At 38.1% G+C, this 18,112-nt stretch overlaps 1 protein-coding gene across 9 annotated transcripts in view; it reads right to left on the bottom strand.

Annotated features, from left to right (window-relative positions):
* The window catches only part of ARID1B (AT-rich interaction domain 1B), a 324,325-nt gene that overhangs the window by 26,117 nt on the left and 280,096 nt on the right, over nt 1-18,112 (bottom strand). For 4 of the 9 annotated variants that reach the window (XM_064649203.1, XM_064649206.1, XM_064649205.1 and 1 more), the window contains 4 exons: nt 15,595-15,746; nt 8,038-8,147; nt 7,139-7,297; nt 984-1,193 (listed from right to left, as the gene is read on the bottom strand). In XM_064649203.1, the coding sequence (XP_064505273.1) occupies nt 984-1,193; nt 7,139-7,297; nt 8,038-8,147; nt 15,595-15,746 (631 nt within the window). The remainder of the gene's footprint in view (nt 1-983; nt 1,194-7,138; nt 7,298-8,037; nt 8,148-15,594; nt 15,747-18,112) is intronic. The other 5 variants (XM_064649204.1, XM_064649207.1, XM_064649211.1 and 2 more) reach the window with 3 other exon arrangements.

Below are 18,112 nucleotides of genomic sequence, written 5' to 3'. Positions count from 1 at the left end.
TCATTTTGCAAGGCATTAAACATGCACAAATGTCCCTAAATCCACAGAAATTATGGATCTCTGCACTTCACAGTAGTTTCTAGCACCTAGCCAGAATGATCCCCCAGATGCAAGGGATACTTTGTAAAAGCATCAGGCAAGGACAGGAGACTTTGAATGTTGAATCTAAGACTTCAAATACTGACCGTTTTCTCCTGCTTTCCCTTTTGATGGTGCTGGACAATTAAACATTTAAATTTGCTCTGTGGTGGTCAGTTTTATTGAACTCATGAGTAATTTCCAAACATCCCTTTGCAAAACTTCTAGTTAACTGGTGAGAACACAAACCAAAGCTTCTCCCTCCCATCTGTGACAATTTTTATTCTCAGCTCTTCCTGCTTTCATTTTCCTTCTACTCATTTAAGCAATTTACCTTTTCCTTGTAATCATTATGTTTGCAAGGCCACCCAAAATATCCTGTAAGCATTTTCCCAACACAGGCAAAGCACAGTCTGTGTCTAAGAAACAAATGTACTACATACAGACACTCAGAGATGAAAGGTTTAGGACGAAGGACTGTAGTTTAGGAATATATCTGCAGCTTCTCTGGAGAGATGAACTGATTTGTCCTAGAGGCTGTATCACTATCTGAGAAAGATGGATTTAAAAATCTCCTTTCCTTTTAGCTCTATCATCTGCTTCTTACTCATAACTTTGATTCAGTGGCCTTTTCTTTTTTCTTCTCTTAGTAGCATTACTAGATTCCCCCGAACAGGCAACAATTTAATCTCTCTATAGCAATGGTCAATCTTGATTCAAACTCTGAAATTTTAGGGCCATTATACAGCCCAAAATGAACTCCAGACAGATATTAAAGCATGAAACTATTTTCTTCAACAACACTGTCAAGGCTGAAAACATAATGGTGTAACCAGCAGGAAATACTCTAGAAAAAAAAGTGCATTGCCGTTTCAAAAGGTTCATTTTCAAGCACTACTTCTTACCTGTGCTAAACCTCCAATCTCTTTGACGCAGACATAGAGCCTGAACAAGTCCAAGGGCTTCTTTCCCACAGCTGGCAGACTGGCCACAGGCGTGCCCCTCTCCTCCATGAATGTCAGGTACCGATCCACCCACATCTTTCGCTCCGGCTCATTTCCTAGCTCATAGACTTTAGTGATCTTCTCACCAGTTGTGGTAGAGGAACTTGATTTCTAAATCACAAGAAGAAAAGAAAGAGTTGGGGGAAGGGTGGGAGGGGAAGGGAAGAGAAAGTAAGAAACTCACAACATTGAAAAAGAGAAGATGTCAAACAAACTAAAGCTATCACACAACAGTCAGGAATGAAGGCTACTAGTTCAGGCACAAACAGTACATTCTGTTCATATACGGAAAAGTACCTTTCTAAATAAAGGGCCCAAACTCCCCATTTTCATATTTCTTTCAGTGATTTGAACTTTGGATCCCAGAAGGCAAGTTTCTGATGTTGCCTCATGTCATTTTAAGAAGAGGTAGCTCTCACACAGTGCTTCTCATGCACTTATCTCAAAGTGCTTTGCAAGTAACCATTTTGGTAAAATTAAAAACAAGTTTGTCCTATACAAGTTTAGAAAATCCTAAAAATGAATAAAACCAATCCTCTCTTCTTTGCCCTCAAAGGGGGCTAGAAAACTTGAAAGTGATTTCTCCAGAGCAGGAATTACACAAAAATAGTCTAAAGCGTGAATCATGGCAAAGCAGCACAGGGAGGACTAGTACTCTCTTCAGAGTCACAAATGGTTACAAATGGTTACTTTATTACTTCTTCACATCGCTGCGGGCCAATAAGCAAGATGAGCAAGGGTGCCTACAGGAGCCTACAAGGAGATTGGTGGCCATACTCTTTGTGAACTCTCAATTACCTGCCTGATCCAATTAGGCTTACGAGTAGCTACTACTCTCCTCCCCTGACAAAGGACAGAAGATACCCATCTCACCTGTCCTACCTTGCAAAGAGAATGTGTGCAGAAAACCAAGGATGGGCAGCAACTAGAGCTGAACCACTACCAGGAAAAGTAAAAGAGCTGGTAAGAGCAGAATTCTGTCTCCATGGCAGAAAGGCAGCAGTGAACCTGTTCTCCCGCTGCTCTTTGGGCTTAACAGCTAATGAAAGCTCATATTATGTTTGATCCCCCCCCACCTTTTTTTTTTTTTTTTAACTGTGGAGACAGGAGAAATCACAGAGGCTGCTACAGAAGCTATAAATTCTCACCCTTTTTTTCTGTGCAATATAACCCTGTGAGCTAGGCTCTATGCCATGTGTGGACAGGCCTTTGTTGCACTCTCTACTCAAGCTGCTTCTGATCTGACAGCAGAGAGGGGCTGCTGCCGCAGGAAGACCCTCCCACTTGCAAAAGGTGAAGTGATTTGCTAGGCTGTGGAAGATGGGAATGGTTCAGAATCAAACACAAGGGAAAAAGACTGACATACAGCCTTGGGAAATGATCCAAATATGTGAAGGGAAACATATCCTTTATGTCTGTATAGTAAAATCCTAAACTTTGTTGTTGATTGCAGTAGACACTTCTTTAAACTCATCTAGTCAATCACTCTTTCCCTCCTTTGCCTTTTCCTTACTTTGAACAGAAGACAGCACAATTCTCAAGTAAACAGAAACTCATTCCTAGTTGAACATCTTTAAAGAAGACCCTAGCCATACCTCACAGATGCTACAGAAGCACCCACTTCGCCCATGCCCCCACACAGCAGTGGTGAGGCCTGGCACTAAATGCCAAGAAGGAAGGATTCAGTGGGGTAGAACCCCACTGCCAGGATTTTAAAAGCATTCCCACCATTCATCGTGTATGTTAGCCTGGAAAATATAACGGTCTCTGTATCTCCTTCCAGCCGTCAGCTGAAACTTGGCAACGTTGGAAGAGAGTCAGGAGAAAAGAAACATGAAGCCAAGGGGGGTGACCTAGTAGTTCCATGAGCCATTGCTGTTCTTTCCAGTGAATGGATATTCATTTTAATTAAATAAATAGCCTCCTGTAAAGTTTTCTGCCTTGCTGACACTGAAACTTCTTCCCAGCAGTCCTTCCTACAGATAGATATGATTACCTTTCTTACTTAGAAATGAGGTGCTCTCCTGAATTTACTTGAGCCAGACTCAGCTGCATTACAACTCCTACTGAAGTCAGAGTCAAGGCTGAATTTGTTTTACTAATACTAAGTGGCTGGCAGGAAAGTACTTTGACATGAATCCTGCAGATTATGCAAAGAAAGCACAAACTGATTCTGTAATGGCAACCAGTTTACTCAAGAGCATCACTTGCTATGTATCTGGGTGTTTAAGAAAATCAGTTTAACTCTTTGCAACATACTTTGACAATATACTTTGTCAAAGATTGGGTTGTTGTTTGGTTTTTTTGGGGGGTGGGTGGAAAGAGGGAAGCAGGCAAGTCACGTTGCTACTAATTTGTTTTTGCAGTGAGAACAGATATGTGATCACACAGGCTTGAATAGCTGAATGAATTGGAGCTACCCCACTACCCACTGCAGTAAGTATGAAGTTACTCTACTACTACTCATTGGCATTAATTTTAATCTGACACTTAAGATCTCCCAGAACTGTAACAAAAATGAAGGTGGGAAATTTCAACTTTCACCCAGAAAATTTTCTATGTGCTTATATTTTAACATATGAAGCAACAGAATAGTTTCTATTTCTCTTTTATCATAATTCATGATTAAGAAACCTCAGATTTACCAATTTTAGGATTTCATTTTTGTATGTTGATTCATTTTTCAAATCCAATTCGGAGTAGAAGGGAAAGAGTTAAGAATTTTTCATTCTGCGTTTTTCTACTATACATCTCAAATGATGCTGCTTTTCAGCAGTGTGGCAGCAGGCTCTAAAATGACAGTATAATCTGAAAACTTTTCACAGCTTACAGAAGGTAAGAAGTGTTTCTTACTGTGTGAGCTTTCAGGTTGTCATGCTTTGTAAAATGGGTGCAATTTTCTTCTAAAATGAAATGTTAACTGTAGAAGAATGCTCTGGAAGGAAGAATGCTGTTCCTCAAGAGTAAAGATCCTTTTCTCTTCTCTATTTTTATAAATGTAAATGTATAAAAATGACAGGTGTGTGCAAGCTAGTCTACACACAAACAAACTTCAGTTTCACACGGGCAGGTTCATCTGGAAGCCCAAATTTGCCTATAGGTAAATATTAACCATCAGAAAACAAGGGTTTATAAGAGAATGATCCCATTGTTAACCAAAACGAGCACATGTCAGGCAATGCTGGAAGAATACAGATCATGAGCCTTTCTTCTGTTAAGTTTGTTGATCATTTTGGTGATAAAAGAATGTTATTCCAAGCCTGTGGCACATACCTGTATTGATTTAGTTGTATCCTACTCTGCCCTCAATCCTCAGCACTCTTCCACACGGTATGTCTGGCTATGTTTAAATGGGTGATTAAAAACACTCCACCAAAGTATGTGGATACCAAAGCCAATTCCCATACTAAGTCTGCTGAACCCTATATTAAAACTGTATTATATACAGACCCTTGTATGGTGAGTCTGCAGAATCCTTCAGAGCAACACAAATTTCTGTAGGAGTTCTTCTCACATGAAAGGCAGTGGATAGTTGTTTCTGTACATATCTTTAAGCATCTATATTTATAGAACTATCTACCATTCACTTCTCCCACTTCAATGAAGAATTTGCCAATTTACTACTCTTTTACTACAGAACAGAGTGTGCATACACAGGCAGCAAAAACTGCCGAAGTCCAGTCTCTGGCAGAGGCTTTTGCAGGACACAATCTTCTATCAAGATTTTCTCCTGAAGGACTCAGCAGACCCCTCACAGATAGCACCATGGAGATGTAGTACTATTCAGGTGTACTCACTGTCATGTTCATGAGTACCTATGGACACTGAACAGCATTTTATGGGGTTTTCATAACCTACTGTTTTATTCATGTTGCAGTGACCCTGCACGGTTCACACCCATGCATGGAATGTCTCTTTTAAAAAATTTTAAAACTACCTTACTGCTGTCAGAGATGCACATTACATGCAAAATTTGCATGGCAGAAGTGTTCTTTTACTGATGTACCCAAAGAGGCCTCAAAACATAATGTTTAACAACTCCTTCTTCCCATTTTCATATGCCTCTCTTCCACACAAAACAGCTGAAAGAGAGGATCCACTTAGTAGGATCACAGGGATATCCTGAAGTGAATCAGACTATTCACCCTTGCTTTTATCCTTTGCTGGAATGGAGAAGTTGTAGCACATGAAGCAGCTTTGGGATTTAATGAACCAATTCAGGCTGTTTTCAAGTGTAACGAAACGCCTGCAATCAATCATTCCACTCTATGTCAGGCTGCTGTTGATGTCGATGAAGTTATCCAATCCACTGGCCATCACAGGTAGAAAGGGACCAGCTCATTTACACCACTTATTTTTCTATCCTTCCAAAGTACCATATGTATCCACATCTGTGTACTAAGAAGCTAACTGAAGCTTTTGGACAGAAGGACAGTCAGAAGAAATTGAAAGCAGAAACTTTCCTCATTTATTTTTTCCAATGCTATACTTTGGCATATTTACATGGAAAAATCTTCACATATGTTCATGATGGCTGTAGGATTTGCTACACAGTTTATGCAATGAGCTCAGGAATGCATTGTTGTTTGGTACCCTTGTAGAGGAAGCACTCGATGTGTTAGACAGCCTGTGCAGTAACTCTCGTTTTCCTCCAGAAAACTGCCCAAACAAGCAATACCCAAAGTATTCTTTGCTACAAAGAAAGCTAACAGAATTTTTGGTATCATGCTTTCAGAAATGCTGTGAAGAAAAAGATGAGACTTGGTGGGAATAAGTAACATCAGCTGCCTTCTGAGACTCAAAGTTGCTGTCAAATAAATATCCAAAGATTGAAGTGGTGCATTTCATGCCTTGCTGCCCCTTTGTTCAGGGGATTCACTAGATGCCTGATTTTTGGATGGGTAGATCTTTCCCCTCCGATTGGCCTTCCTCTGTTTGCCCTGAGACATACACTTCAACATAACACTTTGTAAAAATTTAGTTGTTTATCACTAACGTTGGAGAAAACACCCTTTATACAAGAATACGTTTCAGTATTTTACTACGATCGTTCCTACTTTTGATAAAAAGAAATAAGAGAGGAACAACATATATATTTCTAATTAAAAACAAAACAAAACAAAACAAAAATGATCAAGTGGACATTTGCTCCCCATAGGCCGTATCAGCTTATGTCTTCATTCTCTTTTCTATATATGTATACAGATTTTCCATGTGTATATCTATAGATAGATAGATGATGAAATTCAGTTTTAGCTCCACACGTCTCTCTCAGGTTTTTCTTTACAACCTGTATGAGAATGATTAAACATTATTCATCTAAAAAATAGTTTTCTAAAAATGTACATGCATCAGGGGCTTTTTTCTACTCACAATCTGGCTTATTTCAAAATAACCCAATGAAGCAAATTAGAAACATTCTTGGTTTAGACTGTGCCCTGATAGCCTAATGGCTGTATTTCCAGATACACAATTCAAAAATAAAAATGTTTCAAAAACATAAATGGCAGCTTTTTCGTGGTGCTGAGTCTATAATTTGACTTAGTTTCAATAGGGGAGAAGACTTCTCATTTTGTTTTGTTTCGTTTGGTTTTCTTTCCCTAAATAATCATCATAAAGACAAGTGCAGCAACCAGAGTGAAGTCAGTTGTGTGAAGGAGTTTGGGCCCAGGAACAGAAATGGAATTGTCCTTAACAACACAGTCGGCATGCTTGGAAGCTGATGCATTATAGGAAGGACGTTTTCTTCACAACAACTGCTGTTTTACCAGACAGCACACTTGCATGATGCACGCAATTTTATTCTTTCTTATTTCAAAGTACTGTTGGGACAAATTTTGCCCTTGGATAAGCATGCTCAGGCCCCACTGAAGCCAGGCAGTGGAACTTACAGTCATGTGTCCGAGAGCAGAATTTGTACCCAGTCTTACAGAGAAAGAAAACTGTTTAGTGGATAAATAATGAAGAAAAGGAATTTACAAAACAAACAAGCAAGCATTAAAATATAATTAATTACAAAAAAATAAACAAAAACCAAAAAAACCAGAGCCACTTACAGGGCTTGATGGAGTCTTTGGCCAGCCTGGGCTGCTAATGCTATCACTTTCATCTCCATGAAATGAGGAGATGCTAGCAGAGCTTGGGGACATTGGGGAAGGGACTGGCAGGTTGCCTGGGGTTGGGGGCTGAGAAATACCCTGAGAGCTGTAGCTATCCTGTGGTAGAGGAATAAAAAAAAATAATATGACAAAGGCAGGGCAAACTTTATTAAAAACAAAAAAAATACATCCATTTTAACAGACTGACCAATTTTTATATATAAAATATATATAAACAGAGAGACACATACAGAAAACACACACATATATAAATATATTTATATATATATAAAAGGTATTAAAACAACATTGTTAATTAGTATAACTTGGAAAGTTTGCTGGATGCTTGGCTAAAGTCACTAAGCCACCATGCTTACTTCAAGCTCACATGAAATGCTAAGCATGGGTTTCCCATTATGAAAGAAAGAAAAAAACAAGCTGTTCACCTTATTTTATCAAATAAGGCAGGAAAGCAAAATATTAAAGTATGTTGCTGCTGCTGAGGCGGCCAAAACAGGAAGCTATAACTGAAGGCAGAGAAAAATGGCTGCAAGGATTAAAACCAGGCAAGACCCTTCTTTCCCACCCACCTGGCACAGCTGAATCCCCACGCAACTTTTGGCTTGGGATGCTTTGCCCCCACAAGTTAAAATGCCGTAAGAACTAGTAACTTTCAGATCCACACAATGAAGGAAAAAAGAAAAAAAATAAATAAAAGAAACAAACAAAGAGATTGCACGTGAATGGAAAGGCATGCAGGAAAGAACAGAAGTGGGTAGGCCAAAACCAGAAGATGAAGGACAACACAGCAGACTTCTGCAGGCAGAACCAACACCACGTGCGGAGGTGGTAAATACCTTTGACTTGCTCTCGGGTTGGGGTGGTCCTTCTTCTTTGCCATCTGCTTTGAGAGGAAGGGGTAGTTTGGACTCACCAGGTGTCATCATATCTGCAAGACCCATAGGTGCTAATCGAAAACAGGAGAAACAGTTAAGCATGACTGTGTTTGGCTTTGCAGGAAAAAACACGCTTCCTTGCTGCAAGACTGTGGTGCCATGTGAAGGAGAGGTTTTCCCACCTCTGTCCTGTTATTCTAGCCTCTGGAAACCTGGAAACCTCTTCAGTTGAATTGAGGAAATAAAAGAGAACGAACAGGAGAGAATACAAACACCATGCAACAACAACCACCACCACTTTACAGAGCAAAATTCATTCTTTGTGCTGCTGGTACTCTTCAACTGTCTCTGCATTTGACCACAACATTGTAACAGAAAAACAACGTATTTTAATTACTGCACTCTCCCTTTAGCAACAGACAAATACAAATGAAAACAATACACATTTTGCTTGCCGTGTTGAATCCAAGAAAAAGGCTGAATTTTCCAATTACGTCTGTATTAAGGTTGGTGTCCAGCAGATAATTCCTGCCCCTACTGACTTCGATATGAATGGTTCAGCCTCTGTGACCCTTAGCTACAGAATTACAAGCTGTAAACCGTGCTCTGTTGGAGAACTTAGCACTCAACTTCCTCCCTCCTGCCAAAATGAGGTGGGACTATAATGAATGCACAAATGTCTTTCTCTGATAATGGTATGCAGTTGCTTCCCAGGAGTGCGAGGAGTTTAAGGGTTTTTTATTTGAAGATGCAAGTGCTAAGTATAGTATTATTGCTGCAGAGCTGCTGGGTTCCTGGATTTCTAGAAAGATGTAAGAAGAAACATCCAGATAAATAGACAGAAAATACAGGGCAGAGGAGATGCTAGGAGGTGCCATAACACTGAATCAATGCAAATAACCAGAGAACAGCAGCAAGACACCAGGTGATTCTTTTCCTGCTGAAAACCATGTGCACAGCATTTGTGAAAGACTGGATTACCTTTCCTTTCTCTCCTTTTTTAATCTCCCTCATGTCCTTCTTTCAAAGAAGGATATGGGATGATAAAAACACAGGACAGAATAAGCTACAAGACAATAAAAAGGAAAAAATACATACCCCAAATCTAAACATTATCATCATTGTCATTACCAGACTAGCATGCCTCTCACAAAACGATAGTGCTGGCTTGCACTAGGCAGCAGGCACACTGCATAGCAAGCCAAAGATAGGAGGGGGAAAAGAAGCTTTAAAAATACTTCACAGATTGCCCACTACAAAATGATTATTCCACATATTCATGTATTACTATGTTTTAGAAAATAATTAGTTTTAATTACAGCAGTGAGAGCATGAGCAGGACTCTAGCGAATACTCTGGCAAGCTTTGCAGTGCTAATTTGCTAATATCTTTAGCATCACTGCAGGTTGAAACTCTCGGTCTGCCAAAAAAACCTACCCAGCCATGTGCCATGTGAGTTTACAACTGTATGCTCAATATTCAGCTTTGAACTGCCGGTGTTTTTCATGGGCACATTTTCTTGTTTTTTCAAAGCACATTTGTAGCCCAATCAAGCCCTTAAAGTCATCACAACACACATATCATAATTGAGATTTAAAAAAAAAATTACTTGCAATACTTCAGACTTCAAGAATTGGAACAAAAAGCCTTTTACAAGTGATGCAGCTGCAGAGAAAAATCTATTGGGATCAGCTAAAAATGCTGTTATTTTTATGTATGTGTGTGAAATCTCAACAAAACATCCAGTCAATATGCTACTGGGAAGTCAGCATCCACTAAGCATTTGATTTGTATGCATTTTGCCCTTATACTCTGTTTGCAGAGTTGGGGCAGCTTGTGACCATTCTCAAGTGAAGAATGGCAGCCTAGCACATTTTAATTCTCAATTCCACAATTAAAAAAGTTATTTTTCTTTTAGAGATTTTTAAAAAAATATGTATAAAATGGTCAAATATATGCCATGGTCTCGTTTCAAACTGGGATGCAGAACTGTTAAACAAAATCCATTTTATCAGTTAGCATATTTCAAGCGTGAAAGTGCTATAAAAGAAGTCTTAGTTTTAGTTTCAAAGCAACCAAAGATGGCCCTTCCCCTCTAAAGCCATTTTAGAGAGGTCAAAAAAAGTGACGTTAACAATCACGCTTCTTCACCAGAATTCTGCATGTCTAAATCCTCTGCTGATATCTCACTGTTATCTAGGTTGGCACACTGTATTTCTATTGCAAAGAATTTAAAAATTGTGTCCACTCCTGGTTAGTTTTCTTTCCATCAGAACTCCCTCATGAATCTCTTTTCCAGAGGGGTTTAAGTTAACACTTCACGTAAAAGGGCTGTGGTAATCTCCAGTCTGGAGATTACCACATATATTCTGACTGTATTAATCATGTTTAGAAATGTAAAAATATAGGCTCATTTTGGCTTTTGAATATTGCTTGCTGGTATATGCAAAGACAACTATCAGGAATTAGAGACAATTATTAAAAAAAGGAAAGTTTCCCAAATTCTGTTTAATTTTTTGTTCTAAATTATTTACTTCATCTACATTCTTTCTTTCTACCTCAAAGAGGAGAACTGCAAGCATTTTACTAGCAAACTGCAAGGCTGTCTAGTTTCCCTATAGCTTTTACCTAAGATGTTTCCACAGCTACTTTTCTATCTGCTGTTGAAATGCTGTTTCGTAACTTCTTGCAAACATACTCTCCAGTGATTTGTGAACAGACATTCTTTCACTTTTTTTAGCTAAGCGGTACAGCGAGAACATTGTTTTGACCCTTTCTGAGCAGTGAAATACTGTTATTGTCACGAAACTGCTAAAATAAGACCCAGTCTCTTTCTACACGGGTACTAATAATTCTTCATGTGAAGTGCAAACCTAAGGATAAAACATTGTAGAGAGGAGGGTAACAGGGAAAACTTGACTCAAATAGTGTTACGGCATACTGTGAACAGGTTTCAAGTACTAGCCTCTGGCTTATTATAAGAATTTAAGAGCTAGAATGATTTCAAAAAGCAAGTATGGGTCAAGGTCCTGAATTAACTATTCCACGCTGAATTTCATGTACTCAAAGGCGGATATTGACGAGTAAAACTGCAGCAAAGTATTATTTTTTTGCTAAAGGCTGCTCTCCTAGTCCCAGAAGATGATGAAATACTGTAGGAGCAGCAATATACAAACATTGTTTTTCTCTTTATTGCTAGTGCAATAACAAATCATGCTCTACAAAACAGAATATTCTTTCCTTTTTAAGACATTCCTTTCTCCCTTCCACCCCTAGCACTATCCCTCTGCAGAAAAGAAAGAGAAGAAAAAGCAAAAGCAAAAGCAGCGAATTTGTGACTGTGGAGTTGCAAAAGGATCCCCATTCCTTTTATGCCCACAGAGAAAGTGGAAGAGGGATAAGAGCATTGCCTGATGTCCTGCCAGGAATAACTGTTGGCCTCTGGGGAAAAGCACAGTACCAGGTGCTTGGGGACCTTATCTGAAAGGGATGAGATGGCCACCAGGCATCTCAGTTATACACCTCCTTTCTGCTGACCAAGTCTTGTCCCAGAGATGACAAGTACAAGCAGTTTGGGACACAGGCATCTCTATGCCAGGAACTGACTTGACTTACAGTCAAACAGTGACCATGGGATCAAGGTCATCACTTGTTTGGCATATAGGTGGTGGGACACTACAGCTGTTACCAACTACTGACAACCTCCAGGAAGTTTATCTAAATATGCATTAATAGCTCCTATGAAGATATGAATTAGAGTAAAACAAATAGTGCAATAAATGGAGGTTTCTATTCTTCAGAAAAATGCAACTAAGCTGCAAAATGGAGAAAATAAAGTTTCTAAAAAATACTTCACATGCATAAATATGATTGCTTTTCCTATCAGAGGTTCATCCAAATAAATATGAAGTCAAATATATATAATAAGCTAAGTATTTTTAATGTTATTTCAAAGAACATCCTTTTAAATCCTTTCATGCAAGTAATTTTTCCTAGAACTTCACGTTTTATATAAAATATTACAATGTTAAAAATTCATTGGTAATAATAATATCCAAAAAAGGAAGGTTTCAGTAGGACAGAGGTAGTGAAATTACGAAAGGATCCTTGTGGCAGTAAGGAGATTAATGCCTTCTTATTGGTTTGTTCACCTCCAGAGGTAGCAGAGGTTGTGAATGCCAGTTTCTGTGCAAGAACAATACCAAAATCTGTGAGATCCAAACTCCATATTGCTTTGTTTTAAAAATAATTTTCACTAGAATTAACAAGGCTCACAGCATGAAATTATTTTATTTCTTTTGGAATTTGTAAGTTTCCTGTTTATTAGATGCATTTTTAAAGCTGGAATTTGAAAAATAGGGGGGAAAATCTAAAATATATATGGCGAATGTGAACTCACATAATAAAAGGACAGTGGAGGTTATACAATTTTTCTGAATGGTAGCTTGTTCCATAATTGTGAAGGGATTCTGGCACCATTTTCCTGAAGTTTTTTTATTGCTACGGATGGGATACTCTATCAGAAGAATCTGTCTTTCATCTCATAATTTCTGTGTTCCTAAACTGCTCTACATCAGCAGAAGCTGGTGATCTGCTGTTTGATCCACAGTCACTGTTAAAGTACCAGTATGTGTAACTGCAGCATGATTTTCCTTTCAACTGTGATATTAATTAATAAATAAAGGGGGAAAAAAAGAATCAACTGGTAATAAGGAGTTATAAATCCTACTAAAAATGGGTGGCAAGACCAGTGTTAGACATAGTTGTACCAAAGCTCCAACACCATATGAAAACAATTCCATCATTATCAGCAATCTTCCTCTGTTTTAGAGTAAGTGCATTTGATTAAAACAAATGTATACAGAACCCACCTTCGTCCCTCAGGAGGCAACACAACTTCACTCTCTGAAACCCAGTCAACCAAGAAACTAACTTCTCCCTACTGCTTACCTTAGGTTTTCATTGGCCTCTAACTGAAAGCACAATTGTTCATGCTCAGTGTATATGAGCAAGTTAACTAATGCCCACATTTAACTCCATCAGCAGCCACTCAGTTGTATTTGGTTTAGGCCCTACACATTGACTGAACACTGGTTTATCCGACAGATGTGTGACTTTACAAAGTGCGGTGGGGAGGAAGGGGAAGCTGTAGAGTCAGATAGCTGAAGTGATCTTCATGTCACAGAAAATACTGTTTTCAAGCCCATAAGTAGGTATCACCTATAAGTTTTCCACCTCATCAAATGCAGCACCAGAGCTGACCCTGAACTGCTCTCTCAGCTCAAGGCATTATCATTTTAAGAACTGTATTTACACTTGCCTTAAGCTCAGACTTTCATTTTTTTGACCCAAGCGGAAGGACGGGGATAAGGGGAAATTAAGTATTCACACTGCATTTGTCCTCTGCAGTGTATTCACACCTAATTTTCTCTTTTTGGTGTTGTGTGTGTCCGTCTCCTCCCCAACACCATCTCTCCTGGAGGCTGGCTCCATAAAGTATTCTAGATGCGTGTCTGCTCCCAGACTAAAAGAGGTGCACTGGACTCCTTTACTTCATCTCATTCTTACTTTCCATTGGGTAATCTCTGAATTAATAAAACTGGAACAAAAGAAAGCCTCACAAATGCACTGGCAGAAAAAACCTTGATAAATGTTTAAATTATTCAAAATCCAATATTTCAGAATGCATAACACAATAAAAAGAGTATGACTACCCCATACAAAAGACTGCTAGGATAAATGGTCTTGCATTGAACAGATTTCCACTGTATGAAATAACAAATGGCTGAATTATCTGAACAAAAAAACCCTCTGTGAATCTTCCTTTAAACTGGTTATTCCTTAGGAATATATAAATCTTCTTAGGCAGGGCACTCTGCCATCTGTTTGCTGTTGGTTATTTTTGCAGCTCTGGGGGCCAACGGAAAAGGGGAAAAAATTACTTCTGCTAATAGCAAAACAAAATTTATAGCACAGTTTCAATGCTCAGAAGTAATTTTATTTCAGCAAGCCAGACAAAACACATAACTACACAAACAGAACATAATATTACCTGGGACAGCTCTGGTGGGGGAAAAGCAAGCTATTATCTAATGGTCTTTTCAACAGCTTGTCCCTCTTCATCAGATGCTGCAGTGTGCTGTCTGGACTAACCAACGGCTTCCAAAAAAGCCTTTTTTTTTTTTTTTTTAACTCTTACTGATTAGAAGCTTCCTTTCTGTTTCTTCTGCTCACTAAAACAGTAAGATAATATTTTTGAAATACAAGACACTGCTAAGTGTCTCAGGAGTTCCTATGCAGAGGAAAGAAACTCTCTGGACATACTAGACACTAGCATCTCACAGTGGCCATTTTCTTCTCAAGAAGCAGAAACACATAAAATTGACACGAAGGAAACACAGGGGAAGAGGCAAAGGATGAAGAAATTAAACAGGCTAAGAAGAGTAGAGAAAAAGATACCAACAAACAGGTTCTTGGTAAGACACAATTCAGGCAGTAAGGCATTTCTAAAGAAATAGACAAAAGTAAAAACAAAACCAACCAAGAAACAACATCATATTACCTTAGCACAACCTATTCAGCTTTCACAAAAACTTTAAAAACACCAACATTTCAAAAAAGGATAATGTAATCAGTGAAGCAGGCACAGAAACTCCATGATTGGAGTAAGTATTTGGGAGGATCCACTTCAAGGTCATTGAAACTTCATCCAAACACACCCCAATCAAAGAACTGATCTTTGCTGAAGTATTATCTTGATGGAGGATAATTGTTAGGAGTTAAAGATGAATACGGACCATAAAGCACATTTTTGCAGAACTACATTCATTTGCCTTCAAAGTCATACACAAAGCTGCAAGCAATTCTAAACTCATAAGTCATGATATGAAAGATAAATCCAATCGCTACATTGAATATGCTTTTTTTTTTGCAAAAGGAAGTTATAATTAAATTTTATATAATGATATTTAAAGACGTAAATGAGGAAAACCCTATATGAATTTTGTAAACAGTGAATATGGCCTATGTTTTCCGAACAGAGTAATTATGTCAAGTGATCAACTTTCAGCATCTTCAAGTCAGAGCAGGTGCACATCTCTTTTTTTAAATTACTACCACATTAAATATCTGAAATTGCAACCTTAGGAAGTAAGACACTGAAAAGCAATAGCAGCCTCGTAGATGAGGTTATTCTCCTTCCCTCTCTTGCAGTCACATACACAGAAATATACATATACTTGCTGGTCAACACCTACATCAAACTGAGTCCGAGTGTTGCTGGAACTGTTCAAAACACTCTACTCATCTATGTGCTGCGCAAAAGGACTTAATGAAAAATGTATGAGTTACATTTTTACAAAAAAAAAAAAAAAGTGAGCACCTTAGCTTAGTTTTGAATCACTCCAAACCACCCAAGAGGGGTGAATTAAATGAAGAAGGTTGTTCCTCTGCCACCAGTCCAGGGCTGATGCTGCTAAGACGATTTATGGAGGAAGGTCACTGCTGAAAGTTACTCACCATTACCTGTTGAACTGTTCACCATGTTAGGTGCCATGCTGTAAGGAGGAGCCTGCGGGTTCATCAAGCCAGAGCTGTTGTTCATCGGCTGAGTGTAGGGGGAGCTGGATCCCATAATACCACTCTGATTCATGGCAGGAAAATTGCCTTGCCTGGGAGAAGAAAGCACACATACAATGTCTCATTACGTACCTCATTGCTGAAGATGCTGTGGTTTGTCACAGAGTACAGCTCCTATTGTTTGCAAATAGCTAAGGAGAAAGCACGCAATTAGTTCACTTTACCAATATAGGGAGCTTTGAATTAGTCTTGAACAAGTTATATATATATGAGATAGAACTGGAGTGAAGACTATTCAAGAGAGGTATACAGTGTCTTTATATGCCACTACCAATCAGCAGAAAAATACAACTCAGATTATTCACCTATAGTAGACAGCAATGTGATTAGGAGTCAAAATTAGAACCTAGCATTGGCATGAAAAAAAATTCCAGTGAATTGCCATTTGACCATGTAATAGCAATCTTTACCTGCCATAGCTTAACAAACAGTGAAATGACCAGAAGAAAAATGGGTACCACAGACTCAGTTTCTGATTTCTATATCTGTTGTTATTGCACTGAACACAGTGTTCATTTGTACATGCCATCTATGTCCAATCTTTCATACTACACTTTGTTGAAACAATAAACCTCAGAAGAACTATTTTGCTTTTGAATATTAACCACGTATTTGTATAATGCTTTTATAACTGAGACATTTATCTGAAAAACTGGTGTAAATTAAGCCCTTACATAATTCTCCACATGTTCAGATCTCCAGACTAAATATTTTTAAGGACTAAAAATTATATCCTTTTAAGTTCTTAAAAGTATCTAAGTATGTTTGGTACTTGATTTATCAAATTCTATAGATTAATTGAGGCACAAGGAAGAAAACAGTCTAATCCAAGTAAGCCGAATAGCCCAATGTAATGCAGGATTCAACTTAAAAAATAACCTTTTATTCTTTTAATCCATCAAACAATTATCTACCTTTTCTTAGTATAGCTGAAGGCAGCACATATTACAATATTTATAGGGGTAAGGCTCATACATATAAAATCATATATATAAATAAAACCCCATGCAAAAATATACTTACTTGTATATTCATAGACTACATAGGAAATCCAAAACTCAGACCTGTTTCTTCAGTGTACCCCCTGTAAATTTATGCTGTTTTTCTAAATAAAAGAAACAAGAAAGCAACCACCCCTTTACATAGCTTTAGTACCTGTCAGCTTTTATTTCCTTACAAAAAACGAAGCATTTAATGCTATTCTACGGGCAGGGAAAGCTGCATGTCCTGATAGCAAGATAGAAGTTTTGGTATAAATTCTACTTTTAATAACTATTCGGTATTCAAACAAAAAAGACAACACCTAAACCAAGAACCCTCAGTAACTTCAATGGCTTTTTGTCTTCTTGAAACTCAGAGCAGATTCTTAATGCAATCGGTAGGAATAGATTTCTTTTTTAGGAGGTACAGGAGAAAGACCATTAAAGCACTATTTGGCCTAATTTTTCTTGACACATTGTGAATTTCTTCAGAGGAAAAGAGAACGTGTTATCTAAATAAAGCATCTTTTTCCAAGTCAGTTTTGTCCTTTGCTCTCTGAAGACAAACTTTTCTCACTCTTGCAAAGAGGCAAAGGCTTTTCTTTTGATATGAAGGAGACAACTGCCATACAATGTCATTTCCCTGATGAAGCTTGCAAGGAGAAGTGGAGGGAAAAGATTTAAAATGCACGGTGGTGCAATGCTCCAAGGGAAAATTACAAAGGGAAAGGAGAAGAGCAGAACCATTTGGCAACAACTTTAAAAGATTTCAGTCATACAATCAAGCTTTTCTTATGTAAATACTGTATCTCAAACATCCCCACCCCCCTTTTTTAGCTGAAAATTGCTGTATTTCAACAAATGCAGTTAACTGAAAAATTCTTTCTATGCTGGATAAGCAAGATCCTTTCTGTTACTGGATAAAGTTACTAGCAAAGATGAAAAAATGTGCAAGTTTATTTTTACACTTTAAAATAGAAGTAATAGATTTTGAGATGTTCTTTTATGGAGTAAGGCTAGGATTCTGGAAAAGGCAAGTCTCTACAGGTATCTATCTCTTCGATATCCTTCTTTTGCTTTAAAAATACACAGGAGATACACACCTTGCAGGTAAGCAGAAACTGGTCCTTACCTACTAATATTTCAATACTATTACTTTCTATAGCATGCATATCTTCTAAGCTGTGGGGTTGTTCGTTGTCTTAAATTGAGGTACAACCTATTTCATGTTACCTAGTATGGACATCAATCTCAACTGTAGCTCACAAAAGCATACTGCTGTACAACAGCTTTAAATCAAAAAGTAGGAAACTGTTTCCAGTTTAGACAGAAAGCAGAAATTAAATAAAAAGAATACACTAGCTTCAGCCAGGACAGCAAGAAAACAACTGAAGTCTAAAAAAATTGTTTCTGTACCC

The sequence above is a fragment of the Pseudopipra pipra genome, chromosome 3 (genome assembly GCF_036250125.1).
Source record: "Pseudopipra pipra isolate bDixPip1 chromosome 3, bDixPip1.hap1, whole genome shotgun sequence".
Lineage (NCBI taxonomy): Eukaryota > Metazoa > Chordata > Aves > Passeriformes > Pipridae > Pseudopipra > Pseudopipra pipra.
Note: the sequence above shows the minus strand (reverse complement) of the source record. Positions and strands in the feature narration are given on the sequence as shown.